At 36.6% G+C, this 23,252-nt stretch overlaps 1 protein-coding gene across 1 annotated transcript in view; it reads right to left on the bottom strand.

Moving 5' to 3' along the window:
* The window catches only part of NAALADL2 (N-acetylated alpha-linked acidic dipeptidase like 2), a 227,352-nt gene that overhangs the window by 76,692 nt on the left and 127,408 nt on the right, over positions 1-23,252 (bottom strand). Inside the window, exons 7-9 of the mRNA XM_066326482.1 lie at positions 19,266-19,358; positions 14,950-15,155; positions 13,293-13,412 (exon numbers count right to left, since the gene is read on the bottom strand). Of these exons, the coding sequence (XP_066182579.1) occupies positions 13,293-13,412; positions 14,950-15,155; positions 19,266-19,358 (419 nt within the window). The remainder of the gene's footprint in view (positions 1-13,292; positions 13,413-14,949; positions 15,156-19,265; positions 19,359-23,252) is intronic.

The raw sequence follows: 23,252 nt of genomic DNA, 5'->3' as shown, positions 1-23,252 counted from the left end.
GTGCTTCTCATTTTTGGGACTCATCATTCAAACCCTCCAAATGGATATTAAATAACCCATGCCAGTGAGATTACAGCCTTGTCTCTCCACACCCCACAGGAGAAAAAAAAGATGATGTTACTTATCACTCTGAAGGGGACAGATATGTACACTCCCTCCATTCTTTGAAGGGAATTATTCTATTCTATTCTATTCTATTCTATTCTATTCTATTCTATTCTATTCTATTCTATTCTATTCTATTCTATTCTATTCTATTCTATTCTATTCTATTCCATTCCATTCCATTCCATTCCATTCCATTCCATTCCATTCCATTCCATTCCATTCCGCTCCACTCCACTCCATTCCACTCCATTCCACTCCACTCCACTCTAAATATATAAAAGTTATATTTCAGGATCTCCTAAGTATCCCAAACAGGTCACTCATGGGGAGGTTGGATGTCAGGTGAATATGCAGCATCATTTTGCTCATTGGTCTCCAACACCTCAGCACAAAGAGAAAAATTGGGAGGGAAACTTCCATGAGATACTTTCCAGTAAAAGTGAATTAAGGCTCACCTGGTAAAGCAAACCAGCAAAGTGAATTTATGGGGTTTTTAATGACCAACACCACCCCCCTCAGCATGCACAGCACACACCAGCAGGAGCCATGGCTCTCATTTAGGGAACCAAATGGCTCAAACTGCCCCAGAACTCCAGCCTTCTCCTGGAAAACAAAACAAACTCAAACCACACCTCACACAGAGCAAAATCTGTGCTTGTATGGCAGCACCCAATGTCAGAAACTAGGCCCACAGTTGGGTGTAACATGGGTACCACAGTTTGTAACTACTCTAATTGACTACAGTTTGTATCTAATTTACATTTCCCCGGCTATCAGCATTCCTGTGTCACACTTTCTGAGCTACACAGAACTCAGGATGTGTGGCACTTCTGCCAGAAATGTTTGCCAGCACTCCTTCCCCAGCACCACCCCTTGCCAACGTGCACATCAGCTCAGCAGACAGCCCTCATGAGTTTCACTAGGAAAATCACTAGGAAAAAATACAGGAAAATCATTGATCCTTGTCCTACAAGTGAACATATTACACGCCTCATATTGCCTCCTCCTCCCCACCCATTCCCAATATCCAACACTCCAGCAGCTCTTTTAAGGGCTCTAAGAATCCTATGGGATCATCCTGCACACCTCTAACAATGCACACAGAGGCAGAACAGACCCCAACACCACAATACCCAGGTAAGAGGGGACACAGATATAAACAACCGTGGTATAGCCAGTGCAACAGTCGGGATTTTTAAACTGGGGGAGAAATTTGCCATCAAAATCTCTGACTTCATTACTGTAATCAAAGACTGAATTTCAGTCGCAATAGGTACAAAGGAAGAAAATTTTATGGCACAGAACACCAAAAATCAGTAATTATTTGGAAAAACTCTCCTGACACACTGGAACACTATGGCAAATATTCCCTCATGGCACCAGCCTGGAACGAGGCCAAAGGAATTTACTGCAGACAAAGCTTTACCTTGCCCTGAAACCTGCCTCTGACCGTGAAACTTCTCAATAGCAACTATGCATGAACAAATCACCCCCTTCAAGCCACACACAAAACCTGGTTTTCAATCTTTGAAATGGAAAGTGACTCCCACCACTCCATACAGACCACGAAGGTCAATAAACCACCATCATATTTTTCATATAAAAACCCTCTTCTGGACTTCAATGGGAATTGAGCAAACGGTATAATAACAGCATTTGCACTTAAGATATCAAGTATCTATAGAAATTGAATTTCTCAGGAAGATAATCACAAAGCAGATTTATTAAAGTGTGTCAGCACCACAAATGCACGTCTCCAGGCTCCACTGCAAGACAAATTAAATCATCCATAAGATGCCAAATGATTTTATTTTTACAGCAGTGGGGTACCATAATACTCTTTTCCTGACTGGATTCTTCCAACTTTTATCTACTTAAACCACAAGAAAGCATCCTTGGTATTGTCTCTGTACAGGAAAACAACAGCAGGGAGGAAAGGAGAAGAGAAAAACCTAGAGAAGGGAAAGCCATATGGTCAAATGACTTTTTCTTTCTGGTTTCCACAGAAGTTCACTTGACCTTGGTTTCAAGAGCTATGAAATATTACGGCTTGGGAGAAGAACTTCAGCTACTTGAAAAAAATATGTTTTTAACCAGGATCTGGTTAAAAGTCCAAGGAACTTTTAAAAAATTTTCAATGAAACACACAGTAGGCAGCTATTACCCAAAAGTCATCATACATCTAAATGATGTGTCTTTGTGCTCTGAAAATTAATATTATTATCTGAGATTGTTCCAAAACCTAAGTATAGCATTGAACAGGGATATTTTAATTTCTATGTACTGTCAAGTACCAGAGAATTTTTAAAAAACCGTTTAAACTTTGTTAAGAAAATGAGGAGTTTTAATTATAAGGTTTCAGGGATATGTCATTGCTTTTTCACAGTTAGCAAGCAAATCACAGGAAGGATAATGTATTTTATTTCAGAACTGATTAGCAGAGTTCTACAATACAGACAACTGATACCTTCTAATTACTGCACAATATAATCTAAGAAAAATATCTATAATTACATTCAGGTTTCATCCTCCAAATTCTGATCTTTAAAAGTTAATTTTGAGGCAATAAAATTGAACTTTCTGAAACAATACACACACAGTCTGTAAGGGAGAAATGTTTGCACTGCACAAATTGAGAAAACAAATTGACAAATCCAGTAAAGTGCATTCTAAAGCTATTTACTCTGGTAAGGAAGACTAATGAATGCCACATATATATATATATTTATATATATATTTCTGAGAATACTAAATAATACAGCATCTACATGAATTTTCAAAGGTGTGGATTCCAGTCAGCAGTGTGGAAAAAATTTACTTCACAACCCAATATATTTTAATGGACTAAAGCTATTGAATCCCATAAACATGAGCTCATTTTTTCTTCAATATTAAATCTTCCTCTGTGCACTCCACCTGCCACAGTTTGTATCTCTGGCCTCACTACTACAATTGTGTATGCAAATAATTGTATGGCTGGGAATAGTTAATAGTTCTCCTAAGCTCAGGAGCTTTATTCACGGATACAAAATCAAGTGTGCATTTGCACAAACACACGCACACAGACACGTATTTTCAAATTATAAACAGCCTGGAAGCTCCAGAACATGATTTTCATTGCCCTGGTTGTTTCATTGTGCATGGCTGGTATTTATATGAGAAATCACATGTAAGGACTCAGATGTGTTTAGTAACATCCTTTCTGCCACAACTGAGAGTTGTGGGTCTGAAGCCAAATTAAACATTATCCTTCTCTTTTTTTTAAAAAAAGAGAATATTCTTATACTGAGATCAGTTGTTTTCATGTGAGTGGCAATTTTCTATCCAATAAATAATGAAGGTGTTGACTAGCACTGAATTTAGTGCTTCTGTCTGAAAAATGTTGGTAGAAAAAGCTCCATTCCAAGCTGGTACTCCATGGACATGTAACACCTCTGGAAATTTATCAGTCAGTTTGTGCAAACTGGAAATCCATGATTAATAACTATCCTAAACCACTGTTTTTATACGGATTTCCAGAGTACCATTAAGATGTTACATAAAAGTATGTGCTGCTATCTTTACAAAATAAACATGAAATTCCTTCAAAACATTAAAAATTATTTTTATGACACAGCAATGTGATCTGTGAAAAAAAAAAAAATCTGACTGGCCTTAATTACCCTCCATCTAAATCCCGTTTAAATCAATTATCACTTCATTTTATCTGGAGTTATTATCAATATTAATCAATCTACAGTTACAGAGGTCATTGCAATTCTCCTTTGTAGAGCTGATTCAACGTTATCTCTCTTTTCCCTTCTGGAACACTCTTGGCCAAGCACATTTCACACATTTCAGAGCCCAGAGGTAATTTTGGCTCAGATACCCTGGATATCACTTTGGGTACCTGGGCTCTGTTGCCTTATGGCATCTCAAAATTTTACAGCACAATTAATTCAAGATTTTTCTTCACTTCCCTGACAGGATGCCATAGCTCCTTATTAACTTCCAATTATAGATTTTGTGCATATTTAAAAATTTAATATTTACGTAGCAAGACAGAGAGAATTACCAATATTGTCTTCTCCCATTTTTGTGATTTCCTATTAGTTAATCTGAAAAACGTCAGTCAAATGGTAAAAACTAATCCAAAATCCACTTCCCTTGGCTTGTCTGAGACACATCAGTTAATTCAAAACACCAAATCTCACATTAACTTTGAGGAAGATGTATCAGTTCTCTGAAGCTGATATTCAGTGCACAAAGTGTGCAATTTTGTTCTGTGTGTAACGACAGCTTTTGTTCAAATGGTAAAAAGGTGACTGCAGGGAGAATAAAGATCACTCATGGAAAAAACGGGAAAACAAACATTGCTCTTTAACTGTGGTGGCTTCAATAAATGAGAAAAATAATTCCAAATTATTGTGCTAGAAGCACCATGATAGAAGTCAAGCACAGATCATCTGAGTAAGTTCTATAATCTTGTAGACTGGAAGCTGAAACACATCAGAGAAACTTATTTTTGCAGTAGAACAAGGAGCTGGATCAAATGATTGCTTGAAGCCCTTGTAAGTTTGGTTTTTCTGTCATCAAAGATGCTTTACACATTCCAAATACACATTTGGATGCATGTTCTACCTCATCACATCTCCTATATTTCCTATCTGTGAAATAAAATTCTCAATTCCTTTATTAAAAAAAAACCCCACCAAACCCAAAAAAACAATCAAAAACCCAAACCAAGCAAACTGCCCATTTTTTCATTTATAACAATGATCCATTAATTTACAGGGAAAAAAGATTTTATGTGATTTTTTTTGCCATCTGCTCCAATTTTCCAGCGCTCCAAAGAAATATAATATAATATAATATGATATAATATGATATAATATGATATAATATGATATAATATGATATAATATAATATAATATAATATAATATAACACCATCCAAAATAATTGGTTCCAAAGCACCCTTGATTCTGAGCATTCAGTTCCATTTTAGCTGCACAGGCAACTGTTTTAGAAGCCTACTTGAATCTATTCTGTAAATAAGATTTATGATACTTTTGTGGCGTTTGGAGTTAATTAAATATTTTGACTGACAGCTGCAAATATCTACTGCTAATTGTTTCAAAATAAAAATCTAATCATTACACAAAGCTTGATAAGCAGGCCAAACGCAACACACAAAATGCAAGAAATAAAATACAGCACACAAGAGAAGTTTTGTTTTTAAAAATAGATTTAAAAGCAAATATGTTTTGTAATTAGCATGAAAGACAGAAATTTAAAAATCATACAGCTACAGAGTTGATGTACTCTACCTACCAAGTCAGCCTATACCATATAACATTATATTCTCTTTCGTTCATAAATTATTACTTGCTAGACTACAGATTCATTTTTCAGAGTTATAATGATCATTCCCTTCATCGTCATTCCAACTTGAAATGAAAAAACAAGCTCAAGTGTTTCTGTTTTAATTTTTTAAATGTTGTCTAGTAGCCTAAATTCCAACATTTCTACTGAATTTCCATTTCTTTTTTTAATAAAAGCATGACATGGGAATTTGTTAAATTTACAAGATTTTAAAAATATACTGGTCACTTGTCCATTTCTTGAGACAAACTTACACTAAAATGTAACTCAATAAAAGCTTTTGAGTATTACTGACATTTCAGGTATTTATTAAATAATTAGCAGTAGTAGAAAATGTGAATAAACTAGGGGTAACTTTTCCACAAATATTTGGACACATTTGTGGATTTCAAATTGCAGAATTAGTAGGTAAGTTTGAAACTTTTACTTAGCCAGAACTGCAGAAACTGAAATCTCTTCCTTGCCTGTCACAGACACTGGTAATGTATGAAAAATCAGGAAGATCACCTACATCTATATTCTCACAAACCCATGAGCTGTTTATTTATCTTAATATTAAATATTGTTCTCCTTTTCCGTTCAGACACAGAACACAAGTTTCCTAGCAGTGCTCAAAAGCCCATGGGAAAAAAACCCAACAGCAATAAATTAGAACTGGATGTGCAGCTTTTTGAAAACATATACAACTAAAACTAAAGACGATCATTCTTAGGTTAAAATTTAAAAAATGAACATGTTAAAACTGAGAGGAAGCTAGATCCCAAATTGATTTTTTTTGTGTCCATTTTTAGAAGTCTTCCTTCTAGTGCTGAATTACCCGTTGAAGGTAGTACATTGAGCTTTTTTTAAGTAATTGTACAATAATTATCTAATCAAGACAAGGATGATGTGTTACAAAGCAGAGAAGTTTGCAGCTCTCCTAAACCTCCTTTTGACAGAAAACTTAAAGCATTTCAAGTGTTAAAATAGAAGGCAACAAAGCAGGTTTTGAAATCCCTTTCAATGCTCTGTCAGGAGACAAAGGTTGGAGCTGTGTGACCTTTAGCTGCTGAAAAAAAGCTTTTTGCAGAACCTCCAAGAAAACTATTTCTTGAATTTTGGCTTCTCCTGACATCTGAGATTATCTGCTGTAAAATTTTCTCTGTTCTATTCAGTGAATCTCCATTCTGTGTGCACTTCAAGACAGGAGGAATACTGTGGGAATTGTGGCTCTTTGACTCAATAAATAAAAATGCATCTCAACTACACTACTACTTAAAACCTCAGGAATAATTTGGAAAATACAGGTATTTTTTCCTCACATATTCAATTGGCTTGAAATTGCTTTTGAAATTTCACATTCCCTCTTTTGGTGTCTCAAGAATCTCCCTTCCAGCTCTGGACAGGTTTTTTTTACACTAGACAAGACACCATCAGCAGAATCTGCTCGTGGTAAACAGATGAAGATTGAACAAACCAGTCAAACCTGAGAAGAGCTCAAGTTTATGCTTCTGATTATTCAAACTGTCACAGTTTTAAATGGATTTGGAATGATTTTCCTCACACCTGGTTTCAAAGAATTCATCAAAGGAATTCTAACTTCTTGCCAATAAATATGCCTAACAAACTTTTAAGATTTTTTTTTCCTTTTGATGACTGACATTAACCAGGTGAGCTGTCTGGGGATTTCTTTTCTTTTTCCTTCCCAAATCCGAGTATTTTTTATATAGGTATGCCTAAACAAGAGACACAGAAGTTCAATTAACAGCCTCAAAGCAATCAAGCTTTTATTTTCATAGGTAAGAACTGTTACTGCGACAGCACTGAAATTAAAGGAGGGACAAATTTATGTAACAAAAATATGCCAATCAGCATAATTTTGAGTTGACTTTTAAACCTGAACCCTAGAGGACATGTAAGGGTCCTCCAAGCATGACCAGAGTCCATGCTGAAGGAGAACTTCCAACTTGAAAATCTCCCAGCATGAGCAGGAATTCCAGACTCTTCCTGCACCCACTAGGGCTCAGGTCAACATTTCCACCTCAGTTACTGGCTTACCATTCTACAGAGGTACTTCTACTCTTCCTGGAAAAAAACACCCAAACTAAACCTAAAAAACCCCAAACAACAACAAAAAAACCCCCTTCCAAACCAAAATTTCCCCCCACAACGCCACACCTTCCTAGCTTCCTACAAATCTTCAGTTCTTCCCACTCCTCTGCCTCCTGTGATCTGCTCAGCACTCTATGAAACAGCTGACAATTTTACACCATAAGAGAGAGGTACCTAATTTAAAAACACACATCTTCATGCTTGTCCAAGGAGCATCAATCCCAGCTCCAAGGCACACTGAGACAGAGGGAGTAGAAGTGTGTCAAAGAGCTCCTGAAACCTTCTCTGGAGGACGTGAGGTTCAGCACGCTCAGAAAGGCCATAGTGATACTTTCGTCAAGGTTAAATATATATGGCATTACTGAAAACCTTTTTATTTATAACAAATAGTCTGATTTTCACTGTCCAGGCGCTTTTCTTACCCAACAAGAATCTGCAAACTAAAGTGTAAATTGTGCTGCATAACATTTTGATTCTTTTTCTGTGACACGCAGCTGCAGCTGTTGTGGACCAAAGAACATTACACAGACGTAAGTCTCATTTCAGTTTACACTAATTTCTCATCAATTCTGATTTAAAGGTGCTTTTTTTCTTTCTGGTTATTTGACAATATACCTAATTTTTCCATGAGCATTTCTTTCCCATGGGCTGTTTGTGTAGTACAGCCTATATCTATTGAGTCAATTAAATTTCATCCAACAACACAGTTAATAATAATGAAACATCAAGAGAAACTTTTCAATGGTTTCTGTTTACGTAGAAACTTGAAAATATCCAGAGCTCTCAATCTCTCTTCTTTTGTAAGAACTAAAAGTTTACATTTTAAACTCTCTAGATGAAAGGTATTCTATCACTAAGAAAACATCTTTCTATTATCATTAAAAAGTCAGTTCTGAAGGGAAATAATCAAGATGAAATTAAACAAAGGAATATTTAGACAGAAGTGAAGTTAATTTTTCTAATACTGTAGTCTGGCTAAAGTGTCTGGAAAGGAAAAAAATTCCCCTTCACAGTACCGCTCATTATATGAGACAATATTTACTAGATTGGACAGTAGAAACCTTGAACCAAACCCATTTTTGCAGCAGAAAGGGAATTACTTCCCTACTCCAGCACTACACTAAAAGGTTCAGATTTATTCAGTTTATTCACAACAGCTATCAAAGTAGACATTTACATTTCAAAAAAAGAAAACTTTTCTGAAAATATACACCATTTATACCTCTGTTGGAAATCTACATAAATACAGGGAAGGACATGGAAGCAGAAAGGTTGAGTCATCAGGAACAAGGGAATTGTACCAGATCTCCAATAAGATCACAGCAGGAAAATTGGTTCATTATTACATTATGTCTTGCTAACAAACTCTTTTCTCCACATTTAACAACAATAGGATTTTTTATACCATCAAAATATATGAGTAAGTTAAATTACTCACTGGCTGAATCAGCATTTATGTATTAAAATAATTCAGTTTGGAAGAAGAATGAAAAAATATGTAACAGTGGACAAAGTAAAAGGAAAAAGTAGTTAGAAGATACAAAAAAAACCCTCCTGCAAATAAAATCCACCATTAAATATCCCCAGCATAAACTTCTGATTCTCAAGAGATTTTCTTTTGTTCCCAACACAAATATAAAATCAAATCTAACAGTAAAAGTGATAATAAGTAAAGGCTGAAAGCTCATGGGGAAGCAATAGTCTTCTGTTATAAGCTATAGAATAAGCAATTCAAATAACCATGTTTTTTCTTATTTACAACTACTGATAAATGACACTAGAAGATCCACTATTAATGCTGACAGTATAAAAAATTAAGAAACACACAGAAGCTGGAAGAAGAGAATTGATGCTGACATTATTATAAGATTTTTTTCCTTTAAAAATCAAGAAATAATAATGATAGTAACACCTATGCAGAAGTTTATCTTTGGCTTTACTTCATAAGGAATAAAAGAGGTTTCTGTCAATAACACCACCTTTAAACGCAGAGGTGCTTTATACCTTTCACTCCATTAGTGGAAACAAATACTGATAAATAGCATGGAACAATACTTGGCACAGTCATTTTTAATGATCAACTTGTTCATCAATACCTCTAAATCACTCTTTTCCTTGGGAGACAGGAGCAGTGAGTTTTGTTGGGCTCAGCAGTAACAGCAGACCTGGAGCCTGATGGTCACACAATCAGTTAAAAGACAACAGCAATGAATTTATGTTTCATAATAACTTTTTTTTTTCCTTTGTGACATGTCCATTTTAGGAGAAATCATTAAGGGCCTTATTTACAGAGAATGAATCCCAGCCTTGAACAAACCCAATTTACCAGTGACACTCTGCCAACAAATGGTGATTCACCAACTGAGCAGGCGAATTAACCATCATTTTCTGTACAAAATAACAGTAGACAAAAATATAACTTGGCAGTTCTTCCCTCTTGTTAATGTGGACACTAATTAGTTATATAAAAAAGATTTGAATTAAATATGTCAAGGTCTCAGAACTGTTTGAGTTCCTCTTTGCTTAATTAATCCAAATATTTAAATTCGCTTCTTCGAGTAATTTGGTGTTTCAACCAGAATCCCACAGACAGGCATATAAAATTATTATTTCCAGACTGCTTATGTAGCTGCCTTTTGAAACCTTCAACTAATATGAAGATATAATCCCTTTATAAAATAAAATTCTTTAAGAAACATGGTCTCTGTTAATTAGCCAAGCACTCATTCTATTCTCTGATTGCCAGACCTCACGTAGCAGACAAGTTATTAAGTTTCCTGATTCTTCTTTTCATTATTGAGTTTAGAATATCCATACAAACAACATTTCAGATGAAACTTCTTCCCTACTTTTCCCAGAAATTAAGGGGGAAAAAAATACTGTGGAAGCTGCAGTGATTAGCAACTGTTCACAATTTTATTTTAGGGGGAAAAAAAACCCACAAAAAACCAGCACTGAAAGCAAACACTGCTGTGTGCATTGGCCCCTCTTAGTTTGCTGTTTCCCCACAGTTCTCTTTAAATTATGTTCCTTGCAGCATCCACAGAGTGCTCTGCACTTGGTGTGATTATTACTCGAGTTCTCTTTCACAGGACAAGCTCATTGTTATCCCTAGAATTCTAACACTTACACTCTGTAGGCTTTTCTAGCATGTATTAATTTTCCCTAGGAATACATTCTCCCTCTCTTTCACACACAACTTTAGCACTACAGTGAGCACTGAACAAAGCACAGAAAATGGTGAGATTTCAGTCTCCCTTACCTCCAAACAATGCTACAGCACTATTTAGCAGTAGAAGGAAAAATAATGCATGACAGCTTCTTTTGTTGTGGAAAAATGGAATTAAATTATGAGTTCTACCACTGAATCCAAAGGCACAGAGCAGGATCTTCCATGTATTCACAAATTATGGAATTTTATCTAAGCAAGCCGGACAGCCTAATCAATCTTTTAATTTTAAAATGGACTGATATCATTAACTCTAAATTCCTGTTTCACCTTCTCTTTTTGTTCTAACCTATACCCAGCGCTCACACAAATTAAAATGATCCTTTTCTCCCATTGGATTTTTTAAGCTCTCCTTTGCAACCTGCACCTGCTAGCAAGAATCTCACGTGAACAGGCTCACAATTTCTTCAAGATGAGGTGAGCTCCAAAAAGTCACACCTCACCCCATTTGCACTGTCACAACTTACAGGTAATCTGTAATTACATTGTCTTCCTGGCAAGTACTGGAAGTAATATCAATATTCTTTACAAGCAGATCAGTCTTCCAGAGAAAATCTTCTGGACACATGGCAAATTGTGAGCACCCCTGGGAACAAGGGAGGATCTGTGCTGGGCTGTTCCATCACTGTCAATACATTTGACACCAATCCAGGAATCTAGCCAGCATTTGGAAGCAATAATTCCTAGAAATCTTTTTTTAATGTCATAAACTCTCTGACAGTTATATTAATTACAAATAATAATATCCTACAGAAAAGATAGCCATACAGATTAAATGCTCACAGGCATTTTATCCTTTAGTTTTTAAATGGGGCTTTGGGATAAACATGCAGAAGGGCTGCCCTCTCAAAATTAAAGAATCAGAAGTGAGGTGGAAGGTGGTTACTGGGACTTAAAAAAAAAAAGGAAAGGATTTTCTAGTCACATTTTACTAATTAACAGGTGAAAGGCAAGGCTGCTGAGAGGGGCTCTTTCCATACTGCTGAACAGAACACCACTGCTATTGCAAGAATTATAAAATATTATTTAGCACCACAGTATAAAGCAGAAGTTTGCTTCCTCTTCAAAACAGAGGGCATGAATGTAACACTCATACTAATATGGCATTTATTAGGATGAAAGAATTGAGTCTTAATAAAATAACAAAGAGATAATAAAGAGACTGCTGCAAAGCTCCAGACAATTTAGTTTTCAGATCACTGCCATGGATCGTGTTGTGGAGTCAAAGAAATAAAATGAGAAAAAAAAAATAGCTCAAGGACCTAATGTAATAAACTCACTCCCTTAAATGGCAAATACTTGTTTTAATGGAGATAGAACTATCAACACCACTAGGTTAGCAAAAGGCTAGCAACTTTTCAAGAGAGTATTTCTTGCAAATACAACAGCTAAAACTGATAATAAAATTTGAATTGACACATCTAGAATACCTGGAGACTATAACATATAACATTATAAATAATTCTCCACAAATGGAAGCTTTTTTTCCTCCGAAACGATGTTGCATCACATTTTTCATAATACTTACACAGAATAAATCAGATTCTTTCCATGAGCAAATTACCACTTAAACACTGAACAGGAAAAATGGTTAAGACATTGCTAAGAAGCAATTTACTGATATCATTTCACTAACTTAGTTGAACAATTGCCAAGCCAGGTCAGTCTTAAACTGCATTTAATCCAAGATGCAGCTCTGAGGAGTGTTTATTACCAAATGCTTCAGAGGCAAGTCAAAGACACATCAGAATAAGTATTCATTTGGCAAACTTACAGAAAAAAACCCCCTAAAAAGCGTAATTTATGAAAGTGAAATTGAACTCCATTTTGTGCACATCACTTCAAACTGGTTTTGTCATTTAGAATGTGCCTCGCACTATTTTCCATTCATGTAAAATATTGCAGTAAATTCAGAAACCTCAGGAACAGCAACAGGGTCATTAGTTTAAGGCCTACGTGCCCTTACTCCAGTGCACCCGTGGAATATCTGACTCCAGATGAGCTGCACAGGCACAGCTGAGCACTGAACCTGACATACTCACTTTAGACAGTATTTATTATGGCAGGAGCAACACTCTTCCTGTGTGTCATGTTACATCTGGTAAATATACAGGTTTAAATGCAAATTGAGAAACAGTCTGGAAAGACCTGATTAGGATGAGAAAAATGTGCTCTGTGCTGAAGAATAACAAATATGTTACTTTAAAGCTGCCAAAAGGTAAAAAAAGCTGCAGGGCATGCAAGTATGGCCAGACTTTGTCTAACAAACAGGGTAAACAAGTTATCCCTTCCAATCCCTTAATCTATTATTTTTTAAAAATAAAATTTAACCTGCTGACTTAAAACAAAACAATCACAAAAATCAGCTCATGTGTATTGGTGAGGTTAAAATTCTCCAAAAAAATAACCACCTATTGCTGTCTAATGATATATAGCAGATTAACCATATAACCTCAAAACCTCAAAAACCAGACATGAAAACAAATATTTTATTTCTAACCTCTGCTGCCAGCTGCTGAAGAGAAGGGGATGCAACGGGGTGTAAAGTTGAGTTGCCTGTGACTGGGTTATGGAGGCTGACGTAGGCCACAACATTTCTGTGAAGAATGCTCCTGAGATCCTGCAACACAAGCAGAAAAATGGTTACTACTGTGCACCATTATAATTAAGGCTGGTCTTGTTCTTTTTGCTGCTTCCAGGGGAAAACTGCACCCTTCATTTCCATCCTCTGTGATTCCTCAAGTATTAGTTAACTACTGCTTCTTACAATATGCTCTCATGAACTTCAAAGGATATCTTAGTGCTGTTTCTCTATGTAGCAGAAGTTATAATTCCATTTTACACATCATCTAAGGAAAATGCAAACAGGTCTGCAAGAAATTAAAAATTACTACACTTGTAAGGCCAAAAATGGAAGCGTTACACACTGAGAAACAACATGATGGCATTTAAAACTTATGCCTGACAGAAGACAAACTTCAAAAGCAATCATTATCAACAGTTAAATGGACTCACATATTTAGAGACCAAATTCAGATCTGAATTGCATAACTTTCCCAGTGTTTTCATTTTATTATTTTTAGACTATAAAAATAGCATGTACAAACTGTTCCAATTATTATCTCTTTTTTAAAAGGATCCCCTTTGCCTTCTCAGTAATGAGTTCCTCTTTGCATGAAGTGGCTCTTTATATTGAACAGAAGGGGTGTAACACAATTACATCTGATGCAAAGCTGACTTGAAGTGGAACTAAACAAATTTTGCTTCCAGCCTGGATCTTTTCAATTTGATTTTTTCACCCCCTCTTGTTTCTGAAGAATAATTGTGTTGGAAGTATGAAATTCCAATGAGGGCTGGCTGCTTCTTACACACGGTAAAAAGCAATTAACTCTTTATTTTATCTACTGTTTTAATTCATTGAACCATTAGGGTTGGAAAAGCAGCCATGAAATTCTCTGCCTAAAGGAGTACCAACTCCTTTAATTTATGACCTGAAGTCTCTTTTAGCCAGGTATGATCATCAATACTTTCTGAGGTATTTTATTTCAACCAGCTGATTCCCATTTTGCTGAAAGTAAGAGACCAAGGAATTGTCTGGTTTGGATTGTATCCAACTCCTCAGCACAAACCTGTGAGAAGTGAATCAGCACCAGCCATGGAGCCTCTGCGAGGTTTATTTAATCAATGTTTATATTTAATTTTTAATTTAATATTTAATCCTCTCTCTCTCTTGATTCACCTCTCCCCACACTAACCCTATCAATGAAAAGCGATTAAACACTAAACCCTCAAGGAGGTGAAAAAGCTCTCTAAGCTCTTCCTGTGCCTGTGTCGTTTTTTGAGATTTTCCTCCCTCTGTCCACCCCCAGCAATGCCCTTTCACAATGCTGAGCTGAATTAGGGAGGGAAATGAGCTCCCAAAGGTGCTGTATTTGCAGCCTCCACAGCCACAGCAACATCCCGCCACCTCGTTATCCCCAGGAACAGCCTCGGTAGATGTTTTCCCTGGATTTGCTGCCTAGCACACGAATGAACACAGTCAGACCTCAGAGACCAGTGAATGACCCCCAGTTTCCATGTGGTAATCTCACACTGTCCCCAGGCTTCCAGCAGAAGGGATCCTGGTGGCAGTGAGCGCTGTCCCCAGGCAGCTTTACCTCAGCCCACTCGTAGGAGCCCACGTTGCCCCAGGCTGTTCCTCCCCAGGAGCAGAAGAGCAGGGTCCTGTCAGGCCTCCAGCCCCTCTTCACCTTGGCCATCAGGGCTTGGAGCAGGGCAGTGATGACAGCAGTGCTGCTGGCCCAGCCTTGCCCACCATAACCCTCCAGGCTGCCGTGCTGGCTGCCAACGATGATGTATCTGTCTGAAATGAGGAATAAAAAACCAGAACAAAACAACAAACCACCTCTTTTTGTTTTCTGGGTACTCAGATTAAAAGAATTCCAAACAACCCTACAAATGAACTGTGATAGTAGTGTGTGATGTCATTAATGCAACACAAAGCTGTCAACAAAAATGTGCATGATGACGTGCAAGACAATCATACAACAATTTTACATAAAACTTTGAGTACTACTTAAAAATGAACTAGTAAACAAATATATGTATACAGCTTCCTAAATTAATCCCCATGCCCTTGCCTTCCTTGTTTGCTTATTGTTCTCCTTATAGATCTGATACTGTTCATTTTTACAGCCAGGACTAGGTCATATAGACAATCATGCTCACAGTAGAGGGTTATGAAAAATAAACACAAAATAGTAAGTAGGAAATGTTCTTCGTTACACATCAGAACTGAAATTTAAAAAAAAAAAAAAAAAAAAGGTGTGGCAGTACAATGGGAAACATGAAGAAAATAAACAAAATATTAGTACTCCCTCACCTGCAAGACTGTGTGCAGTGCTCACCACCCTACCTCAAAAAAGACATGGCAGAAACAGCAGTGGAGCAGCTGGCAAGCAGGTTAGAGATCAGGACTTAGCCTTCCCTGGAAGGAGACATTAAAATACCTGGACTGCAGGTTTAGAGAGGAGACAGGACAGAGGGGTAGAGATAATGAATGATACAGAAATGGTAAGTCACACCTAGCAGCTGTGTTAATGCTGGAAGAAAGCATTTTATAGAATGAAAAGCAAAAAGTCTTAACCTGAAACAGAGAATATGCCTCGGGTTACTCACAAAATAAAACCTCAAAAAACAAATATACTTTTTTTCCAGAGAAATAAAATTAAATCTTCATCTCTCAAGGCATTATATATAACCCTAATACCACTCACAAGGAATAAAAAACCCCTTATTTTACTCCAGAACTGATGATATGTTATGAAATGACATGACTGACTGGTGTGACTGAGGCCTGTCAAGAAGCTGAAGCAGAGTTATTCTGAATGAGCTGTTAAACTATCAGACCTTCTGTGTGAGAGGAATTCACAACCCTCTTTGAAGGATTATTTACTGGTTTTGCTCTGATATTTTATAAAGTCTTCTGGCCCAGATCTAGACTTTTAAAGGTGTTCTCTCCCTATTTCAGGATTCCAATATACACCAGAACAGTTATCAACAGTGAAGAAGAGTGATGCCAGACCCACAGCAATCCCTGAGTGTCATCTGGGTTTCAAAGAGTGCAAAAGTTTTCTTTTTCTTTCTTTAACCAAGTGAACTCATTCACTTTCTCTCAGCTGATCACAATGCAGCAACAGATAGTTGCCCACATTTTGTATTTGCTTATAAAATTAAAACATCTACTTGGTATGTTTTGCAGTGATTGCTGCCTGGAAACAATATTAATTTGATTATAAAAGCATTCTCATTCAAACTGGAGTTTTACCAGCACTGTTCAAAAAAATATTTGAACATGTTGTTTCATAAGGAATCTGAAATGCTTTACAAAGAGAAGATCTGTTATGTACCTGTAACACAGTATTTTCAATCAACTGCTTAGGGGTGTGTAGGTATGGGAACAAAAATTTCTTTCTAAAAACAGATATGCCAAGTGTCAGTCTAGACTCACATAATAATTTAATGCAACAAAGCGAAATCTAAATCACATAATTTTGCAACTTGTGCGTTGCACCATGAAGGCTTAATTATAGGTTGCACTGACAACGCAAAAAAATAGGATCTTCAACTCTTTTAATGACAGGAATTAGGAACCAAAATGAACAGCCTTACATGCCTCTAGGTCATTAAAGGAAGTGCCTCTGGCACAGGGGGATCAGACAGGATCAGTGCTTGCCTGTGTAATCATTTCTGTTCAGCCTGTGAACAGACTACGTGGGAGGAGAGAGACTTCATTAAAATAATGCAGGATATTCTGATGGAGAAGAAGCCACAAGCATCAACTTACTGCTGGAGATGCCAGCTGAATGAGCAGGGGCAAAACATAACAGCTGGTGCCTCCTTTGAAATTCTTCATCTTTGCACATCTCTCCCTCAAACAGAGGCAACACCCTAAAGCAAAGGAGTGCAGGAAAAGCACAGGAGAAAGGATGGTCACGCTTGCAGAGGCAGCAGCTGGCCTTTCTCAGAATCACAGGGGGAAAAAAAAGAGAATGAACTAGAAAGAGAAAAAAATACCCATCGGATACCCTTGAAGATAAGACAGGATAGTGTTCAGGTAAGTGATGGGCTGGACAACAAGGATTTATGATTAAAAAGAGTCTCTCTATCCTGTCTTTTCTTGTTATACATCCCATCTTCAACCATGACCAACAGAGCTATAAAATCAGCATTACGGTTTTTGGGTTTTAAAATGCTCCCAACTATCACATTTCATCTACTCCTAAATATTTTAACATCTTAGTTACACTTCAGATGTTCATTCTTACTCCTCAGATCGAATGCCAGCTAAGGTCACCATCACAGAGGTGTGTTTCTCTGTATGGGTGTGTTAGGTGGTCTTTAGGCAAGAAGAAATAAATTCCACCCTTGGTGATGCTCTGCAGCCTTTCATTAAGCACTAGAGATAAATTTTGCCCCCTTCCTGCACTTGTGTGAACATAAAGGCGAATATTTCATGTATATGAAATGAGCAAAACCCCATCAAAACGACAGAGAATCAATGCCATGAAAATAGCAAGATTCAAAGCAGCTGAGGGATGAGTGTAGTGCCAACCAGGCAGAGCAGAGAAAGAAACAGAAGTTTAACATTGATTCTGTACAAAATATTGCAGTGCATTAGACATTTAACTCGTGTCTATACTGGAAGACAGCTGTTATGGCTCTTGTTGAGCCAGACATCCATGGGACAGACTTGTTGCCATCTGGGAACTGCTACTGATTTCACTTTTTATATATCCTTAGATTCCTGAAGTCCAGCATACATTGACAAACCTCCCAAAAAGTAGTTTCTGATTACAAACGTAATAGTAAGACAAAATGTTCAGGTATAGATAAAATAAAAAAGTTGTTAAACAGAAACTGAAGCACAGTTTTTATTATTTTTTTTTGCCTCTGTTTCACAATTCAGAAGACAGAATGTCTAAACATGGCAGTTTCTGCCTTTCCAACTCCATGACAGCTATTTGCAAAACATTAATAATAGCAGACTGGTAACTTCAGATTCATGAAGAAAATTAAATCCTTCATAGAAATGAAGTTCACTTTGCTAATTGTTTCCTCTGTTGCTTTAAACAAAAACTAGTCTGGTGAGAAATACACAGTTCTGCATGCACAGAAGTGAGTCATTATTTCACCAACAGGAATAAAATTTTCTCCACCTCCTTCATTCCATTACTTTAAATATGAAATGATTGGCCCACCTCCTAAGGGACTGTAAATAAATTTCCATTCTTTCTTCTTCATAAGCCAATAAACAAGTATTAAGGCAAGCGTGATGATGTTTGGATGATCACCTGCTCACTAGGAATTGTTTGCACCATTTCAGTAACCAGCAGCAGCATTCATTCATGTTGCAGAAACTCCTCGCCTTTTAGGTAAATTAATTAACAAAATAATCTCAAAATGATCCTATGATATCCTGATTATGACATTATTTATGTACAGACTCAAAGGACAGAGGAGGGTTGTGCTTTATGTCCCAGCTGCACTTACAGTCCTATTGTTCAATCATCTGACATAGAGAACACTAATTATCATTCACAGAATTGTATAAAACTAGCTTAAGGCATGACTGAGACACAAAATAAGGCTGCAGCAAGCGTTAAAACCATATTAAAATTAAAACCATAACACAATTACTTTGGTACAAACTACTGACACTCTCTGTGGTCCAGGTGCAACACCTGCTGCTTACGTAAAAAAAAAGCTTTTTGTAACTACAATATCCCCTTCAGCTCATTCACTGTTTAACCCTCATGTTCTGTCTTGTCATAAAGCACAAAATGAACACAAAAAAGTCTTGTTCTTTCCCCTGCATTAGTGAATTATCTGACAAAATAGGATCCTGATCCCAGCTATGACTCTCACCCATCATGAAACAAATAATCAACACAACTGGCAAAGGGACACTTACCAGGAAATACAGCTCCTTTTAGATATCCAATGACATTAGAAATTGTCTTGTAAGTTGTGACAGACTGAATGTTCAGAGTGATTGTTGTTTTGCCTGTTAAAAGATGAATCAAAGAGAAAATGTTAAACTTATTTACCCAGCCAAAGATATAAATTCTATATACAGTAAAAAAAAAAAATAATTAAAATGATAAGGTTAAAAAAAACCCAAACTGAATAGGAACCACAGATTAAAACATGAAATATGACATTATTTTCTTAGTCCCATTTTAGCGGCATGCTTCAAAGATGGAATCTCAAAAGAGATCTCTACTCCTTGAGTTAAAAGATCATGGAATTCACTCAATAAATGCTGCCAGAGTACAACATAAAAGAAAATTTAAAAGAGTAGGATTTACATAACTCTGTGATAACGAAATTGGCCTTAATCTTTATAGGTTTTTCTCACCTAATCCTTCACCTAGGTCAATCCATCAATAACATTCACAAAATTATACCTGGTTTATATTACATTTTCTCCTGGAGAAAAGCCCCTGTGTTAAATCAGAAGGGAACAGTCAGATCTCCCCAGAGCTTTGCCAGCAGAGCCTTTGGTGATGCTCCTGTGAACAGATGCCAACAGGAGCCAGGGCTTTTGGCTTAGCTGGCATCAGAGGAGGAAATGGTGCAAATACAAAGGCAGAACGATTTCAAAAGCTGCTAAAATGTAAGGAACTTGCCAGTATTGCCATGCTAGTCGAGACTGCAGCCCAGAATAAAGCCAGAGCAGAGCAAATACCTGAGTTTAAGGAGATTAAAAGAAGGTGGGACACAGCAACCACCTGAGTTCCTGCAATTTGTGACAGTGGAAATCAAATAACCAACCATGGGGAGCTGCTGACACCTTCCAAATGTTCCATTTGCATGATAACAGACTGTGTTAACACCCAGCTCATCTGAAAGGTCACATCTTCTATCCGAGAAACGAAAATGTCTTAAACTGCTTGTATTTAAAAAGCAGCATCTGTGTGAGAAGAACCAGCGCCTGCCCCCAGACCTGCAGGGAGAGTCTCCTCCACCCAGGAACGCTCCACCAAAATTAAAATATTCCACAGATCATTTTGCTCTCTGTGCCCCAGGCTATTATCCCACCACGGATCTGTTTCTAAGTTTCTTCCCAGGTTTTGTTTCCTGAGATGCACAGAATATGGGAGTGGGGAGTTCACTGCAGCATGTGAAACAAAACCAACACAGCATTGCTGTCCTTCAGGGTTTATTTGCTGGCTCAGATGGTAAATTTACTTTAAAAATGTCTAAAATAAAACACAATGTATTTTAATTCACTAGTCTTTATTGGTATTCAAACAAAGCAAGCCAACTGCTAGTGTTTGTTGAAAAATGAATTAGCAATAATTACTCTATTTTTTATTCAGACAAAACCTCTCCTGTTATCAGCAGATGTGTCTTCTCTATGACAATTCTGGTTTTGCTTGAACAAAGCAGTAAGGAAAATGCAAGCCAAGCAGTTAATTAAAAATAAACCCTGGCACATGACCTGGCAACAATCAATCACAGCATGTTAATATTTTGATTTGTCACATTATCAGCTTTACTCCTCTGATGTAAGTTACTGTAAGGTTTATTAATGCCCTGCAAATGAATCATGTTTGTTCAATAAATCCACAGATACTATCTTAGAATTTAAAAAAATATATTTCTTTAAAAAATAGTCCAAAGGACTCCAAAAGGGTCTTTTACAACAAGTGAAAACAGCTCAAGCCATCTACGTTGATTAAGCAGCTTAAATTTAATCTAAACTATGCAAGTTACTTCTTGCTGCTTTTTCTCACCTACAACCATCCCAGAGCCAATTTACTCTTCTTAAAAAAAGAGATTTTAAAGTCAAAACCGATTTCCTTTCCTTTTCCTACAACACTTTAGATGTTTGTTCCTTTAGGCTCCTTCTCAGACAAAAAAGAAGATAAATCCTTTTGAAGACAACTGACTTCACTGTTTTTCCTTAATCAACATCAGCTATCCAGTCTCCAAGTGACAATAAAGACACAGAAAATTAACTTCTGGCAATGCCCATATTCCAAAATCAGATACTCAAGTTAATAGTCATGTAACACAGTAGTCAGCTTAAAGTGACTTGGGCTTAAAGGCTTAGAACACCAGATGAAAAGGCTGAAACTACTCTTTGGAGTACACAGCAGAAGCAAAATTTAATCCCCTCTAAACAGTTCTGACAACAAACCTCTTGTCCTAATGCTGTATTTTAAGGATCTTGACAACTTCCTCCCTTTTTTTCCCCCCCCTAAATTCTCTGGAAAGCTTAGCGTTATTCAGGGTCCTCTGTCTTTATGTAAGCTAAAAGCTACTTCAGGAATAGAAGAGCACAAACATATTTACTGGGGTTTTGTAGATTATTTCTTTCCTAAATGGTCTCATATGAAATGACTACCTTCTCCTCTCACATTTATGTAGTTATTTCTAGAAATCCATGACTATTTTCCCTCTCATTTGATTGACAATTTTAGTACTTTAGATGTGAAAAACCTTCTGTTTGCAGTAGTTATGTTAAAAGAATGAGTTAGGCTTGTTTCTTTTTTTCTTTTTCTTTTAACTTTGTCCCAAGTTCATGTATGGAGAAGTATAAGCTTGAGCCTCATCTTCCAACATGTTGGTAAAATTCTTGAATCCTGATCATGCTAAACACCTATCAACAGACACTTCTCTGAGCATTTGAGTACTGGATTTTAAAAAGCATCTTTAGGGACTCAGGTTTGAAAATTGGACTCATTTGACAGTATTTTTGCTAATTATTCACAAAAATTTCTCTACATGCCCACTTAACTGCAGTATAGAAAAATCAAATATTATCTGAATTCAAGGATTTCAACAGAATGACTCCTGCATCATAAACCCAAAGTTATTTCAGTAGACTGCTGAAATAAAGTATATTAAATAGCTTCGAGTAATGCAGTTTTTGAGATAGTTCCTGTTGAAATCAACACCTGAATAAACATGAATCTGTCTGAAATGACAGCTGAACTAGAGATTTCAAACATCATCAAACATCCATGCTCATGTGACTTAGGGGACATTAACTGAGCTGAAGTAATCAGCATAAAACTGCACTTGACAATTCAATTCATCACGTCAATTTGAGTGGAAAACTTTATTTGCTGCGTTCAGTTTTCAAGTTCAAAGAGAACTTTAAGTGAAGAAATATAATCATCACATATATTTATGTAACAGCAGGACTTACAAAAAACACTACATGCAACAAGGTACACAGAGAAAAGTGAATAAATATACAACAGTATATACTTAATAACGTATACAATCTCAGAAAAATACTGTGTGATACTATAAAATTGCATATGCAAACATCAATACTGAATCTATGCAATGTACAGTATTGTTGAGGTATAAAACTATTTGCACAGGAACATGTCAGAACTCCTAGGCAGATGTCCTTGCAATGAAAAACCTTCACTTTTTCAGTGTATAAACAATACACCATCTAAAACTGATATCCCTAAATTTTTTCTCTAGTACGTTTCTATTTGATTAATCAACTAAGTGGCCTACTGACAGCATATTCTCCTTTTTGAACAAATATTCACAGATCTTGATTCTCCAAGCCTAATCTTAGTATGAAGAGCTTAATGAACAAACTCCTTGGTATTTGATCATCTTTTCTGACCTACAATGAGGAATCCAGAAATAAAACTCTTCAGATGAAGAGTTTTTGAAATAAGAAGTGCCTAGAATAAAGTCCTTTAAGGAGGCTCTAAACTAGGATGGCCTAATGTGATACAGAATAAATGTGTCACAGTCAACATCAAAGAGAGCTGAAAACGCTTCAGATGGAATAGTTGAATTCCATAACCTCACACTACTTTCATTCTTTACCTGCTTTATAGTGATCAAAAGCAAAGCATCACACGGGAAAACACTGGCACAGAACAGAATTCTGAAACTGTATCTTGATCATTTACAA

This window comes from Sylvia atricapilla, chromosome 10 (assembly GCF_009819655.1).
Source record: "Sylvia atricapilla isolate bSylAtr1 chromosome 10, bSylAtr1.pri, whole genome shotgun sequence".
Classification (NCBI taxonomy): domain Eukaryota; kingdom Metazoa; phylum Chordata; class Aves; order Passeriformes; family Sylviidae; genus Sylvia; species Sylvia atricapilla.
The sequence above is the reverse complement of the archived record's forward strand: the minus strand, read 5'-3'. Positions and strand labels throughout refer to the sequence as shown.